The 14,866-nt window shown below is 39.7% G+C and overlaps 1 protein-coding gene across 1 annotated transcript; it reads left to right on the plus strand.

The window, feature by feature from the left end:
* Positions 1–6,932: 6,932 nt before the first annotated feature.
* On the plus strand, positions 6,933–8,144 carry LOC130867697 (triosephosphate isomerase). Its single transcript, XM_057759816.1, has one exon. The coding sequence runs from the start codon at positions 6,963–6,965 to the stop codon at positions 7,710–7,712; it is 750 nt and encodes a 249-aa protein (XP_057615799.1). The 5' UTR covers positions 6,933–6,962; the 3' UTR covers positions 7,713–8,144.
* The last annotated feature ends 6,722 nt before the right edge of the window (positions 8,145–14,866 follow it).

Genomic DNA, 14,866 nt, shown 5'->3' on the forward strand with positions numbered 1-14,866 from the left:
CTTTGATTTGATCAGTCATCTGTGGGTCAAACGGCTACAGGATGTTTCTGAAAAGCAAAAGCATTTCAAGATGAAAGGACGCCTAGCTGGCTGTGCCAGACAGAACATTCTCTCTTGAACCTATTTTTAGTGTTGTATTCATTTTTATTTGTGCCAACTTTTTGTTATAAAATTTTTCAAGAACCATAAAATTGGAAGAATTTTACAATGAGTACTCATATACCCGCCTTCTAGATCCCAACAGTAACATTTTGCTGTACTTGTTTGATTGCATATTTACTTATCTTTAGGGTAATCTATCTTCTTTTCTCACTTTTTGTGACCATATATAATTGTGTTATTTCTCCCTGCCCTTTCCTCTAAAATCTCCCATATACTCCTCCTTCCTATTTCAAATTCATCTCCTATTTCCACTAATTGCTATTTTATGCATACATGTATATGTATATGCATACAGATTCATAAACTGCTCAATCTGTGTAATATTATTCAGATATATGTTTTCAGGACTGAGCATTTGGAATTAGATAGCCAGTTGGTGTGCTCTTCCCTGGGGAAGAATATTTTCCCCATTCTCAGCATTCCTTAGTTGCCTGCAGTTCTTTGTATAGGGCTGAGGCCCCTGTCCACTTTGACATTTCAAAGTAAATTATAGGCATCAGCATGTATTTCATTAACTAGTTTGTTTTTTACTTACTTGCTGATTTTTATTTAATAAATTTTACATGCGATGGAACACACAGTTCTTCAAGTGTATATTTGTTGAGGTATGACCAATGCATACCAGTGACAATTCCTATCAAGGTAGTACATATTGCATTTAGCAATTTAATTTTATATAAACATAGTATGTTAAAAATAGAATAACATAGCAGATCGTGGTGGCACAGGTCTTTAATCCCAGCACTCAGAAGCAGAGGCAGGTGGATCTCTGTGAGTTCAAGACCAGCCTGGTCTACAGAGTGAGCTCCAGGATGGCCAATGTTGTAGAATATTATTTTAAGTAGGCAAATAATGCATTAAATTTGTTAATGCTGCAGAATATTACCTTAACTATGTAAAGATGTGTTACTTTTGTTTATGCTGCAGTTGTTTAATGATGTAAGGATGTGTCTTTAGTTATGTAAAGACATGTTGCATCCATTTCATCTTGCCTGTCTGCTGTGAGATAACACTTCTGTATGCTGTGAATATGTATTCCTCTCATTGGTTAATAATAAAAGCTGCTTGACCAATAGCTAGGCAGGATAAGGTTAGGCGGAACAATCAAATTGAGAACTCAGATGAGGAGGGGTGAAGTCAAGAGAGATACCAGCCAGTCGCCAAAGAAGCAGTATGTGTTGAAAATGAGGTAAAAATCCTTGAGCCACATGGCAAAACATAGATTGAAATATGGGTTAATTTAAATGTAAGAGATAGTAATAAGCCTGAGTTATTGGTTGGACATTAATAATTAATATAAAACTCTTGAGTAATTATTTGGGCATGGCTAAGGAACAAGGTGGGACAGAGAAAGCTCTGTTTACACCTGCCTAAGGCACCTGATTGGTCTAGTAAAAAGTAGAATGGCCAATAGGTAGGCAGAGAAAGAATAGGTGGGGCTGGTGAGCAGAGAGAATAAATATGAGGAGAAATCTAGACTCAAAAAGAAGGAAAGAGAGAAGAACTAGAGAAAAGAAAGAGAGAATAAGATACATGCCCAAGGCAAGAAGTCAGGCAGCCTCCAGCCAGGCAAACACAGTAGTGAATGTAAGTTCTATAACAGAAAAGGTAAAGAGCCCTGAGGTGAAAGGTAGAATAAAAACAGCTGGATTTTAAGTTAAAAGAGCTAGCCAGAAATGAGCCTAAGCTAGGCCGAGCATTCAGAACTAATAAGAAGTCTCCGAGTCGTGATTTGGGAGTTGGTTGGTGACCCAAAAGAAAAATTCTGGTACAAGCCAGGGCTGTTACACAGAGAAAACCTGTCTTGAAAAACCAAAACTAAATTAATTAAAATAACATGACTTGTTTTGAAGTAAAAAGCCATAGTTATCTGCTTCTTCCTAAAGCGAACTACTTTTAATTTTTCACAGGTTTGTTTTTAGTAATCCTGCATAGAATGATATTACTGCTATTTCTTAGGAATTCTACTTTATAATTATTGGTTACTTTCTATAGAAGAACAAGACTGAGCATAGTTCCATTTAAATCCGGTTTCAGCTTTTACAGTAACTATGAAAACACTAGTCACAATAGATAGTAAGTACTGATTCCCTTTTTTTGTTTTTTGTTTTGTTTTGTTTTTCAAGACAGGGTTTCTCTCTGCAACAGCCCTTGCTGTACAGGAGCTTGTTCTGTAGACCAGGCTGGCCTTGTACTCACAGAGATCTGCCTGCCTCTGCCTCCCAAGTGCTGGGATTAAAGGCAAACACCATAACCTCTCGGTGTCTGATTCCATTGTTTAAACACTTTGATTTTTATCAGTTATTACTCATCTTTTTTGTTTGATTTTTAAATCTTTTTTTAATATTTTTAAATTTAAAAAAATTAACACATTGCTTACCAATTTGTCTCAGAGCCCTCTAAGAAGCCATGAAAATGCCTTTGAGTGTGTTTTTTGTTTGTTTTTACTTGGAGACAATGTTTCACTAGGTTACATCCTAGGTTGATTCCAAACACTTCATCACTCTGGTGGTTTGGAAGGAAAATGTCTCTCATAGACTTGGGCATTTGAGCACTTGGTCCCCAGTTGGCGGTGGATTCTGGAGAGGTGGTGCAGCCTTCGGTGAGTTCTGGAGAGGTGGTGCAGCCTTGCTGTAGGTAGTACATCACTGAAATAGGGAAGTAATTGGTTCCTACCTAAAACAAAAGTCTATGGATCCAACTAAGTTCCAGTTCCCTTTATGGAAATAACTTGGGATTCCACCCAGGGAGTGGTTTGCCTACAGCGTGAATCTAGGGAATGAAAGATGAATGTAGCCTGTGACTTTCAATTTGTATGTTAATGCAGTCTTTTGTTTTACTCCTACCTTTTGGGGTCAGGGGTATATTAACCAGTTGGAAATTAAACACGGGTGAATTTTCAGTACTCACTGAAATTCCCTCCCGATATTATCCTATGTGTTTCTGAGTTTTATTATTTTCATTTGCGTCTTCATATTCTTTACTATATTTCTATTCCCATGCCTCCACTCTGGAGCAAAGGTATTTTTGTCGAGGCTGGCTCCCAACAACCCTGCCTTCATTTACCCCAGTGCTGGGATTATAGGCTTGTGACACCACTCCTGGCTCCTTGGAGTTTACCCCCAACAGATACTGAATCTGTTCCCTTCTCACTTGGAGACATCAGCCCACCCTGTGTTGTTAGCTCTCCCACAGAGCAGTTCCCAAGGTTCTCCTTTATCATGATCCTATACTGGATTTCTCTTTCTGGATCACACATCCTCTCTGTGGAAGACAAACTTTACAAGCTCTCACCTAACTAGAATTATGCTTATCCTCCCTAGCATTATATTCTGTAGATCATTTATTTGGCTATGTCAGGTTCACCATTACTTTTCCTCAGAACTCTGAAGATGAAGTCGTTTTGTGGCTTAGCTTTCAATAATGCCACATCAGGCCATTCTGTTTCCCAATACTTTAATTCTGGAACGTTCTCTGTATTCCAGGGTTCTGAACATTTATGTTTATAGGCTCTGGCATACCCATTACCTCTAGATACTGTATTCTTTTATTCCCAGATGATGTATTCCTATTTTATGTCTTTGATAATTTCCTCTGAAAGAACAGTATGTGTTTTCTATTTCTGTAACCCCTTAACTGAATGTCTGACTTGATTCAAACCTCTAGTTTTATCTCTTTTTTTTGTCCCATGAATATATCTTACTAAATATTAAATAGATTAAAATCATCTTCATGTTAATGAAATTATCAGTGCTAACAGTACCGCTATCAATTTTATGCATTCATTTTAAAATAGGCTTATGAAATCATTCTCATGCTGGCCTTAAGATCATAACCCTTCTCTCCCAGCCTTCTGAGTGCTGGGACTGCAGGCATATTCCATTGTAAGTGGTTGTACCATCAGCTTTGCTTTTATTTCAACACCAGCAATTGAACCCAGAGCTTCACACATGCTAGGCAAGCCTTATTTTTACTTTTTATTTTAGGGCCTCTCAGTAAATTGCTCAGCTATTCCTGAGCTCACTCTGTAGTCTGGGCAGGCCTTTGATTTATAATAGTCCTGCCTCAGTCTCCCAAGTAGGCAGGATCACAGAACCACACCAACCCCTGCTGACATTAACTTTAAAAGAGCTTCGTCAATGACTCTTCAGCTCCCATGTCACCTTTCTAGATTCAATTGCCATCCTTTCTGTCTTAGAGGTAACCACTTCCTTGCATTTCATGTTTGTGGAATATTTTTCTTTGTACTTTTGTTGCATGTTTCTGAACTTCTGAAGATGATATTGTTGAGTTTTCAATGTTTCTCATTTGTATATGAATTAAATCATTCTGTATGGTTTCTGATACCTGCTTCTTCCCATTTTACACTGACTGCCTGAGATTCCCCTATGCCACCATATAATTTTTACTATATGCACGAGCCTCTTACTTTATTGATTAACGAGCATTTGGAGTTTTCTGGGTTCTTATTAAATATTGAAGAAGCTGCTGCCATGACTATTCATCAACAAATCTAGTTCTAGCGTATATGCAAGGAAAGAGATTGTTAAGTCATGAGGGAATGCATCTTTGATTGACTAGATAATACTAAATTGTTTCTCAAAGTCATCGTAACTTCTACTCCAGCTGCTTCACATCCTTGTCAAGACTTAATTTCATCACAACTCTAATTATTGCTAATCAAGGGTAGGTGAAGTGATAGACCACAGCTTTGGTTTGCATTCACCTGATTATAAATTAGGGCAAATCATACTGTATATCTATTGAAACTTTATAAAATTATTCTTCCTTTCTCCTTAAATCATGTAGGCCCAGTTTTGGTTTGAGTTTCTTGGTTTTGGAAAACAGAGTCTCACTGTGGAACAAAGACTGGCCTCAAACTCACCATCTTTCTGCCTCAGTCTCCTGGAAGCTGGAATTACAGGCACATACCACCAGTTTCAACTAAATTGATTTAATGATTAAAAGTCTATCAGATTTTCTATTTCTTCTTAAATCAGACTTTGTAAAGTACACCTTTCTAGGGGGTTGTCTTTTTAAAATTTATTTATTTATTTATTTATTTATTTATTTTACAGACCATTCCCAGTTCCCCATCCCTCCTATCCTCCTTCTTCCCCCTTCCCCCCACCCCACCTCCCATCTGCTCTTCAGAGAGATGAAGGCCTCCCCTGGGAAATAAACTAAGACTGTCCTGTGCCCTCATTGAGGCAGGGCCAAGGTCCCCATGCCTAGAACGAGCAAGGTATCTCTCCATAAAGAATGGGCTAGACAAAGTCAGTTCATGCGTTAGAGTTAGATTTTGGTCCCACGATCAGTGGCTCCGTATACTGCCCAAGTTACACCATTGTCACCAGGTTTTGTCTTTTAAATTCACATTTCAAAATTTATCACCTGTAAGTAATTTAGAATATCATTTTTGTTACCTTTTAAAATTCCATAGTGTCTACGGTTACATTCTTGAAATGGTTCATTCCTGTCATTTTTCTTCCTGATCATTTTGTTTTGTTTTGTTTTGAGATAGGGTCTTCTGTAACCCAGGTTGGCCTTGAACTTGCGATCTTCCTGCTTCCACCTGAATACTGAAATGATAGAGATAAGCCGTTGTGGTCACGTCACTAATCTGATTTTATGTGTGTGTAATTCATTAGCTTTTGCAGAGAAATAAAACTAGCTTGATCAAAACTTCCCAATTTTTGTTTCTATTTAACTATTTAGCCATTACATTTTTATTTGTTCCTTTTAGATTTGGGGGGGGGGTTGTTCTGTTGAGTACATTGCTCCTTGTTTTAAAATGAGTTCTACTAAATAAGCAAGAAATCAATAATACTAATCACACAAAACTATTCTGTAATACAGAAACAAAGCATTTTCCAGTCAATTTATGAGGTTAGCAGAACCTTCATATTAAAAATTGATAGAAAGAGCCTACTAAAGAACTATATTCCTCTTCCTTCTCAGACATGAAAGCACACAAAAAAATCCTAAGCAGGATAAAACAACACAGAAACATGACAAAATGGTCATGACAAACTTTCCTCAATAAAACAGGGTATGAGTTGTTTGAAAAAAAAATTAACCAATACAATTTCCATAGTGCCTGAATGAGGAAAAGGGCACAGGATAATGTTTACAGATGCAATAACACTTTTCTTAAGGACACTATACTACCGATTAATGATCAGATCTCTTAGCATCTTAAAATGGAGGTTAATTTCCTTTGCCTGCTACAAAATAACTACAAAAACTACACAAGGAATTCCATAACTAATAGTGAAACATTGAAATCATTTCCACTTAAGAACAGGAAAATAGAGAGCAACAGTCACAATCATTTCTTTTTTAATACCCTGCTCCATACTCCAGTGAGTACACAGAGAAACAATGGGTATAAGGTTTTTTTTTCTAATTTAACTTTTTATTCTTTGTGGATTTCACATCATGCATCTCAATTTCATTCATCTCTCCCACTTTTTGTATCTGCCCTCTGCCGTTACAAGCCCCCACATGATAAAATAAAATAAAAGAAATTAAAAGAAAAGAAAATCGTATATGTGTGTATGCATGTATAGAAAATCAATCCATAGGAAGCAATTGCACTTATCCTACAATAGCAATCAGCAAACATAAAAAAATATGGGTCATAAAAGTACAAGAGTGTAAAATAAACATGGCAAATGTTATGTCAGGTTCTGTTTTAATGAAAAAGAAAACAAATACTTGGAATTTTCAGTAAGTAAACCTGACTAAAGAGTTTGTAGTTGGCTCGTACTGACCTTCAACCAGTCTGTCCCAGCGCGATGGCGCCTTCCAGGAAGTTCTTCGTTGGGGGCAACTGGAAGATGAATGGAAGGAAGAAGTGCCTGGGAGAACTCATTTGCACCCTAAACGCGGCTAAGGTGCCGGCAGACACCGAGGTGGTTTGTGCACCCCCCACCGCCTACATCGACTTCGCCAGGCAGAAGCTAGATCCCAAGATTGCGGTGGCTGCGCAGAACTGCTACAAAGTGACCAATGGGGCCTTCACTGGGGAGATCAGCCCTGGCATGATCAAAGACTTAGGAGCCGCATGGGTAGTGCTGGGGCACTCAGAGAGAAGGCACGTCTTCGGGGAGTCAGATGAGCTGATTGGGCAGAAAGTAGCCCATGCCCTATCCGAGGGGCTCGGAGTGATCGCCTGCATTGGGGAGAAGTTAGATGAAAGGGAAGCCGGCATCACCGAGAAGGTTGTTTTCGAGCAAACCAAGGTCATCGCAGATAATGTGAAGGACTGGAGCAAAGTGGTCCTGGCCTATGAACCTGTATGGGCCATTGGTACTGGCAAGACTGCAACACCTCAACAGGCCCAGGAAGTGCATGAGAAGCTTCGGGGTTGGCTGAAATGCAATGTCTCTGATGCGGTGGCTCAGAGCACCCGAATCATTTATGGAGGTTCAGTGACTGGAGCAACGTGCAAAGAGCTGGCAAGCCAGCCTGATGTGGACGGCTTCCTCGTGGGCGGGGCTTCCCTCAAGCCTGAATTTGTGGACATCATCAATGCCAAACAATAAGCACCGTCCATGTCCCCTGCCCTCTGCCAGGCCAGGACTAGGTTGCCCAGAAGCTTAGGAACAGCTCCCACCAGTCACATGCTTCTGATGTCATCTTCCCCATCTTGTGTCCTAATTCACGCTGGTACCTTCCCGAACCTTTTACACCTCCCTGTAATGGTTGGGACCAGGCCAATCCCTTTACCACCTAATAGAATGAAATACGACACCTGTTTCACCAAGGCTCAGGGAGGAAGGCCGAACGAGGGGAACTGATTCTATCCCTTCAGGCAAGGCAGGAAAGTGAAATCACCTTCCCTTCTCGGTGTACACTGAAGTCGAGATCCTCTCGCCCTAAGAGGCTGGGCATGTTCCCCTCTCCCACAGTGCCGAAGCCCTACTATCATGTTTGTGAACCATCTTACATGTAAGGGAAATAAACACCTGGCCCTGAAAAAAAAAAAAAAGAGTTTAGTTTGTAGTTGATCAGAGAAGTTCGAAGTGAAGACATTCCTAATGGATGAGAGCTAAGAGCAAGGAATTGATCCTTACTGAGAACTGCTTGAAGCTGATGGTAACTGATAGTGTGTGGCGTGTACATCAATGGAGGAGAAAGAGCCCAAAGGACACGTTTCTGTGGAAGGAGAACAGAGGCCTTTTCGACTGCTCACCACTGTAACAAGATCAAGAAATACCTTTCCTTTGTGCTTCAGCCATTTCCTACCTGAGGATCCGTGGTAATATAATTTTTATTACTTTAGTGGTCTCTCTGTAAAAACAGCCAAAGTAGCATCGATATTTCAATTAAGACATTTACTTTCCTGTTGACAGATACAAGAACTTTTGATACTTTGAATTTAATAACCATTTGCCTGATTTATTCATACAGTAGTAATACTAGATATTATGACTTGTGGGTAAATCCCTCCGGGACAATTTTTAAGACCATAGATTATGGCTTTTATACTTACCATTTCAAACCACCTACATATTCACCACTTTATTTGTACTGCTTCTTCTTCCCCCAACCTTCCATCTGAGATCATATCTTTTCTGTCCGTAGTACGTTCTGTACAAGCCCTTTTATAGGGAACTCCACTGATGCCAAATTCTCAATAGATGGAAATTTATTTTGCCTGCAGTCTTTCTGTTGAGGGTGGGAATGGATTCAATTAACCATGTTTTTTTTTTTTTAATTTGCAGGAAATTCTGGGCAATAAAATCAAGATGAAGTGAGGCTTTCATTAATATACCTGTTATGAATAACTTTCCTGTAAATAGATGTGGGAACCCATCTGAGCTGGGTATTATTTCAGCACAAGGTCATCTCTTCTCACCAGTTGATGAGAAAAGGTGACACTGTCCCTCAAAAGCCTTTGTGACAAATCAGAAGGCCAGTGAAGCTGGAGCAAGGTTACACTGTACTGATCACAGGGACTCAAGGACTGGGGACAGACCCTGTTACACTTTACCTTAAAGGGCAGATGAAGTGGAGTTTCCCGCCAAAGTCAGTGGGGCTTCAGCATCTCATATCTTTCTTCCATTCACCTGCTCAACAGCAAGCTACTGTAGGCAGGATGTGAAGGATGAAGGCTAGAGATGCCACACACCGTTTTCCTTGTCTCCCTGGTCTGGCTTCTTGCCTTTGTCAACTTAAGCTGCTGCTGCCACCTAGCTTTAACCGGATATCATCCGAAGATACAGACCACCCTGTTGGCCTGCAGAAAACCAGTTATGGCAGACGAGTAGTGGGAACACAAAGGCCACAAAAGATAAAACCTCCCTTGTTCTAACTTTTTCCATCTGACTTTTCCCCATTTTCAAACATTATATATAGTAACTCCACCACAGTGTGAGGTCACTAGCCGAGTTCTTCAAACCAAAGTGGAGAGCAAGGCTTACCCAAATTGGTGTGATTTCCAGATAATTTCTTCATCTGTCCAAGGGATCAAAGTTATTAAAATCTGAAAGCTTTGGTTTGTGCTACAAAAGGTTTTTACCAAATAAATGTGAACATGGACATCAACTGGACTGTGAGTTAAAGTTGCAGATTGTGTTCATGATTTTACCTTTGAAGAAAAGTTAAGGTTAGTCAAGAGAGAGTACAAGTCACATATATAATCTTATTTTTTATAGTTACTACTTTATGTAAAAAAGAGAGGACAAGAGATGTAGGTCAGTGATACAGCATTTGCTTGGCATGCATGCAACAATGACTTCTTCCTTCAGCTACAAAGAGAGAAAGATTTGGGATGGGTGGGATTTTCCTACTATATATCATTTAAGTAAAATATTTATTTAATTTTAATATTTTATTAAATAGATTTTATTCAAATATTTGTCAGTTTTAATGGTGTATGTGATATACATGTCATTTGGAAAAGGTAATATATTTGACTTGTGCATATAATGCTATCTCAACATAAAAATTTACTGCTGAGATATCCTAAAATTCTTTATGTATTTTATCCCTTTGTTACCTCTCAGTTTGAACTGGTCATATATAAAGTGCTCAATCAGTCACATATGACTATATGGCTTCTGGGCTACTGTTCTGTACAGGACAGCTCTGATAGGATTAAAACTGTGGGGTCACTGGCAGTGGAACCAGGTCTTATCCCTAATGCTTGAACTGGCTTTTTGGAGCCCATTCACTATGGAGGAATACCTTGTTCAGCCTAGAAACAGGGAGAAGGGCCTTGGTCCTGCCTCAAAAGTGATGTGCTAAACTTTGTTGACTCCCCACGGGAAGCCTTACCTTCTCTGAGGAATGGATGGTGGTGGAGTAGGCAGAAGGTGGAGGGAATGGGAACATGGGGGCGGGGAGTGGGAACTGGGATTGGTATATAAAATGAGAAAACATTATTTTCTTAAAAAAAACATCCCAGCTAATATTATGGAAATGCTGCTTTATGAAATTGTGGACGGGGCTGGGGAGACAGTTCAGTGGGAAAAATGCCTGTTGTGCAAACATGAGGACCTGAGTTTACATAAAAGTCAGGCATGTGCTTGGAACCCCAGTGTTAGGGACATAGAGATAGGTGATCCCCAGGGACCTTCTCTCCAGCCAGTCTTCCTGAAACATTGACCACAACATGCTTAGAAATAAGCTCTGTCTCTAAAAGTTAGGTGGATAATGAAAGAGAATAGAGAGAGATACCCAAAATTACCCTCGAGCTTCTACGTGCGCAAATACAGATGAGCACAGCCACACACAGAGAGTCACACACAAGCATAGTCCACATACACACATAAAAGAAATGGTTGGACAATAAAATACTGATATTGTTAGCTGCCCTGACAGTTCCATAGATGTGCAGTGTTTGAGTAGAAGTGGCCTTATAGCTCACAATCACTCCTTCTACACATGAGAAAGCAGTAATTGATTTACCATCTAGATTTTCTACTAGAATTAGACTTCAAACCCCCAAATGTCCATTTCATTCTTTCTACTTACTGTCTTTGTAGGTACCCTTAGACTGTCTAGACTTAGGAGAAAATTGCCAAATTGTCCTATCTCAATCCACACTTGAAAATTCTGAGAAAATAAAATACTAGAAATGAATAAAATTATAATTATTATAATTATAATGCAAGTGTGCTACTTATCTCGTGTTCACCCTTGCAATAAACTTGTAGAATTTTACCCATTTTAAGGATGAGAAAAAAAAAACATTCACACTGGTTAATCGGCTAGGAGAATGCTGGGGACAGGACTATTCTGTCTCTCCATGAAGCTCAGACAAGGACTGGACATCCCTAGCCTATGTAAGGGCTGGCATGTGAACTTGTCACTGCTGCCATAGCCCTTCCTTATGTGTGGAAACATTTTTCCTCCACAGCCCACCTCCTCAGAAGGGTTGCCACCCCTCCTCAAGCCCTTCTGGGGACATGGTCCTTCAGTTCTTCTAGACACCAAAGGAAGAATGGGAAAAAGTTATCGTACCTCCTTAATTACTATTGGCATAAATACCTGACAGAAAGAATGGAAGAGAAAGAAGGCTGATTTGACTCGCAGTTCCATCATGGCAGGAAAGGAGTGGCAGCTCTTCGGACTGTATCTGTAGTAAGGAAACAGACAGCAGACAGGGAGGGAGTGGGCCAGGTTAGAAAACTTGTAAGTCCTACCCCTAGCCTACTTCCTCCATCAAGGTTCCACCTCCTAAAGAGTCCACAACCTTCTAAACTAGTATCAGCTAGATACCAAGTATTCAAACACATGACTCCATGGGGACATTTCTCAATCAAACCACACAACACTACCATTCAATTACTTACCTAGCCACATCGTCTTTCCATACAGACTTTAAAATTCTCGCAGTAGGATTCCCTGGTTCTGGGTTCAAATCACAGCCACACCAATCTGTCATTACATAGATTTAGAAATCACATCTGCTGGAGGATCAGGGTGAGGTCCCTGTGCCTTCTCATTTAATTGAATGAGTGTCTAGAATGTGTGTGAAATTCATCATTCTTTGTAATGCTTTTGTATAGACATCTGGTATATTATTTCCTCAGAGTTTTCCACTGAGGGTTAAGATGGGAGGTAAATATACCAGATGTAGAGAGAATAAAATGGACATTTGGAAGCTTGAAGTCCAGTTCTAGCAGAGACTGTAACTGGCAAATCAGGTGTGGCTCATACCTGTAATCCCAATACTAGAAAGGCTGAGGCAGGAAGATCATAAATTCGGGATCAATTTGGGCTGGTGTGACCCCGCCTCAGATAATGTAATTATAATCTCAAAAAAATGAAAGCAAAACTAAACTAAAAGCTAAAAGAGTACTGGGAAGAGAGTTGTCAATGATCTCAGAGGCATCTTTCAGCTCTAAAAAACTTGAAGACAGGGGACAGTTGGCCCTAATGCTTCCTGCTAAATCTCTGGCTCGCAATAGTGATGGAGAGAGAAGCCCCTCGAAGTGGAGGTTGCCCTCATCTGACTGTCTCTAACTGGCATCCCTAAGGAACCAACGTGACTCTGGAGCCTTCAGTGGTGAACACCCATTCCAGGAAACTGTGGAAAGTCCCAGTACTCACTTTTTTTCCCTACACCAGGTTTACAGTTTGTCATGTGACTAGTCATCATCTTTATCTCAAAGAAGACTCTGTAGTCTCCAAAAAAATGCCTCTAAATGGGTTAGTATCTCCCTGGGGAGGAAGTGAGGAATTTCCTCAGCAAATTCCAGGTTATTCGGAGTAGAAAACACACACAGTGTATAAAAGCAGATAGAGCTTGTTTAACACTGCAGGTGGAATGCAGCTTAAATGCACTTTTGGCCAAAGACTGAAAAGGGAAAGGGATGCCCTCCTACTCCGGGTGCAATAAACTGGTTAAATTGCATCCCATCATGCTATAGAATGCTATACAGCTGGGGCCACTTAATATGTCTTAGAGCAACCAGTTAAATGTCCAAGGATGGGGAATGCTTTCATGAATATATGTGTCCTTGTATTTGCATAGAATATTTCTGGATGGATAAATACAGCAATTTCCTCTGAGGAGGAACTTGTGATCTAAGATAGAAGGAAATATTACATTTCATCATATATCTTCGTGGTCTGTTTACATATTATTTTGGATATACACATCATGTTTTGAATCTAAATGTATGTGGAAATGAATAACACAGATGATGCACTGGAAGAAAAAAGGGATGGTGGTGGTGTGCACACCTCTAATCCCAGCATTCACAAAGCAGAGTGAGGTGGATCTCTGTGAATTTCAGGCCAACCTGGTCTACAGAGAGAGTTCCATGACAACCAGGGCTACACAGAGAAACCCTGTCTTGGAAACCATCCACACATACACCCAAAAGTCATTGTTTAGAGTCAAGTGGATCTCTGAGTTTAAAGCCAGCCTGGTCTACAGAGCAAGTTCCAGAACACCTAGGGATACACAGGAAAACCCTGCCTTTAAAAAAAAAGGAAGAAAGGTAGGAAAGAAGGAAGGGAAGGAGGAAGGGAGAGATGAGAAAGGAAGAGAGAGAGAGAGAGAGAGAGAGAGAGAGAGAGAGAGAGAGAGAGAGAAAGGAAGGGAAGAGGGAGAGAGAAAGAGAGGAAGGGAGGGAGGGGAGAAGGAAGAGAGGGAGGGAGGGAGAGGGAGAGAGAGAGAGAGAGAGGTAAAAGGAAGGAAAACAACCCTAAATTTTTCATACAAATGAATAAATCCTTCAAACTTCAGTCCAGAGCTTAGAGCAAAACATAGTACCTAAGCTCTTTCTGGACTAAAAGGGAGCAAAACAATTATCCCTTGTTCCCCAGCTTATTCTCTGTGGCCACCTTCATTGCCTGCTGTGACATCCAAAAGCTATAATTGACACAGTGACACCTATCTTATTAGCAGCAATTTTCTCATTTTCAGACTTTAATGAATACTTTTTACAAGTTGGGAGCTCCACGATTGGAATCACAGCAAAGCCTAAAGCTAACCCATTAGCCACAAAACCTCCCCACTGTTAAATTCCCTTCCCAGCTTGCCTCTCTATGGTATCAGTCTTTAAGTGTTCCTTTTCCAAACAGATGTAAGAAGCACCTTGAGGGTTCTAGAGCTTTGCAATTTAAGAAGTGGTACTGGTCAGAAAAGGATTACAGATCACAATAAAGACAAATTCAGATGAAAAATACCTCTAAATGGGTCACAGCATGTTTTTTAAAAAATGTGCGTAGGCTTGGGAGAGAAAAGAAAAAGAGTATAGAGAGTTATAAAATGAAGTAAATCATTTTTAACATTTTAAAAAGTAAAACAAAGTATTTAAAGAGACAGTAATAGAGTAAAAAAGCCACGTAAAGATAGAATATAGAGTTTGAAAAAAATAATAAAAAATAAAATAAAAATGAATATACAGAGTCTGGATTATGTATCTTATTGTGTTTTCTTTGAATTTGTTGACTGTGAAAGGAGCTGAAGTACAGAGAGATATTTTCCTTGTACGAGCTGCTAAGATTAAGCAACATAATGGTATTTTGACTTCAGAATTTGGGTGTAAGGATATGTTGCTTTGGAAAAAACGTTCTTCTTTTGTTTCCAAAGAAGATGAGAACCTGCGGATTTCGTCCAGACTAATGTAGTTTGATGGACCAAGACTACTCAAAGGGTCTCCATAAACACCCCAAAAATTACTTTTCCCAACAAAAAGCAGAAAGTTTAGAGAGAACCTTGCCCAAATTCCTAAAA

This window comes from Chionomys nivalis, chromosome X (assembly GCF_950005125.1).
Source record: "Chionomys nivalis chromosome X, mChiNiv1.1, whole genome shotgun sequence".
Taxonomy (NCBI): domain Eukaryota; kingdom Metazoa; phylum Chordata; class Mammalia; order Rodentia; family Cricetidae; genus Chionomys; species Chionomys nivalis.

Bases quoted from the DNA above. Each gene is read 5' to 3' on its own strand.
- LOC130867697 (XM_057759816.1), top strand. From the start codon at position 6,963: ATGGCGCCTTCCAGGAAGTTCTTCGTTGGGGGCAACTGGAAGATGAAT.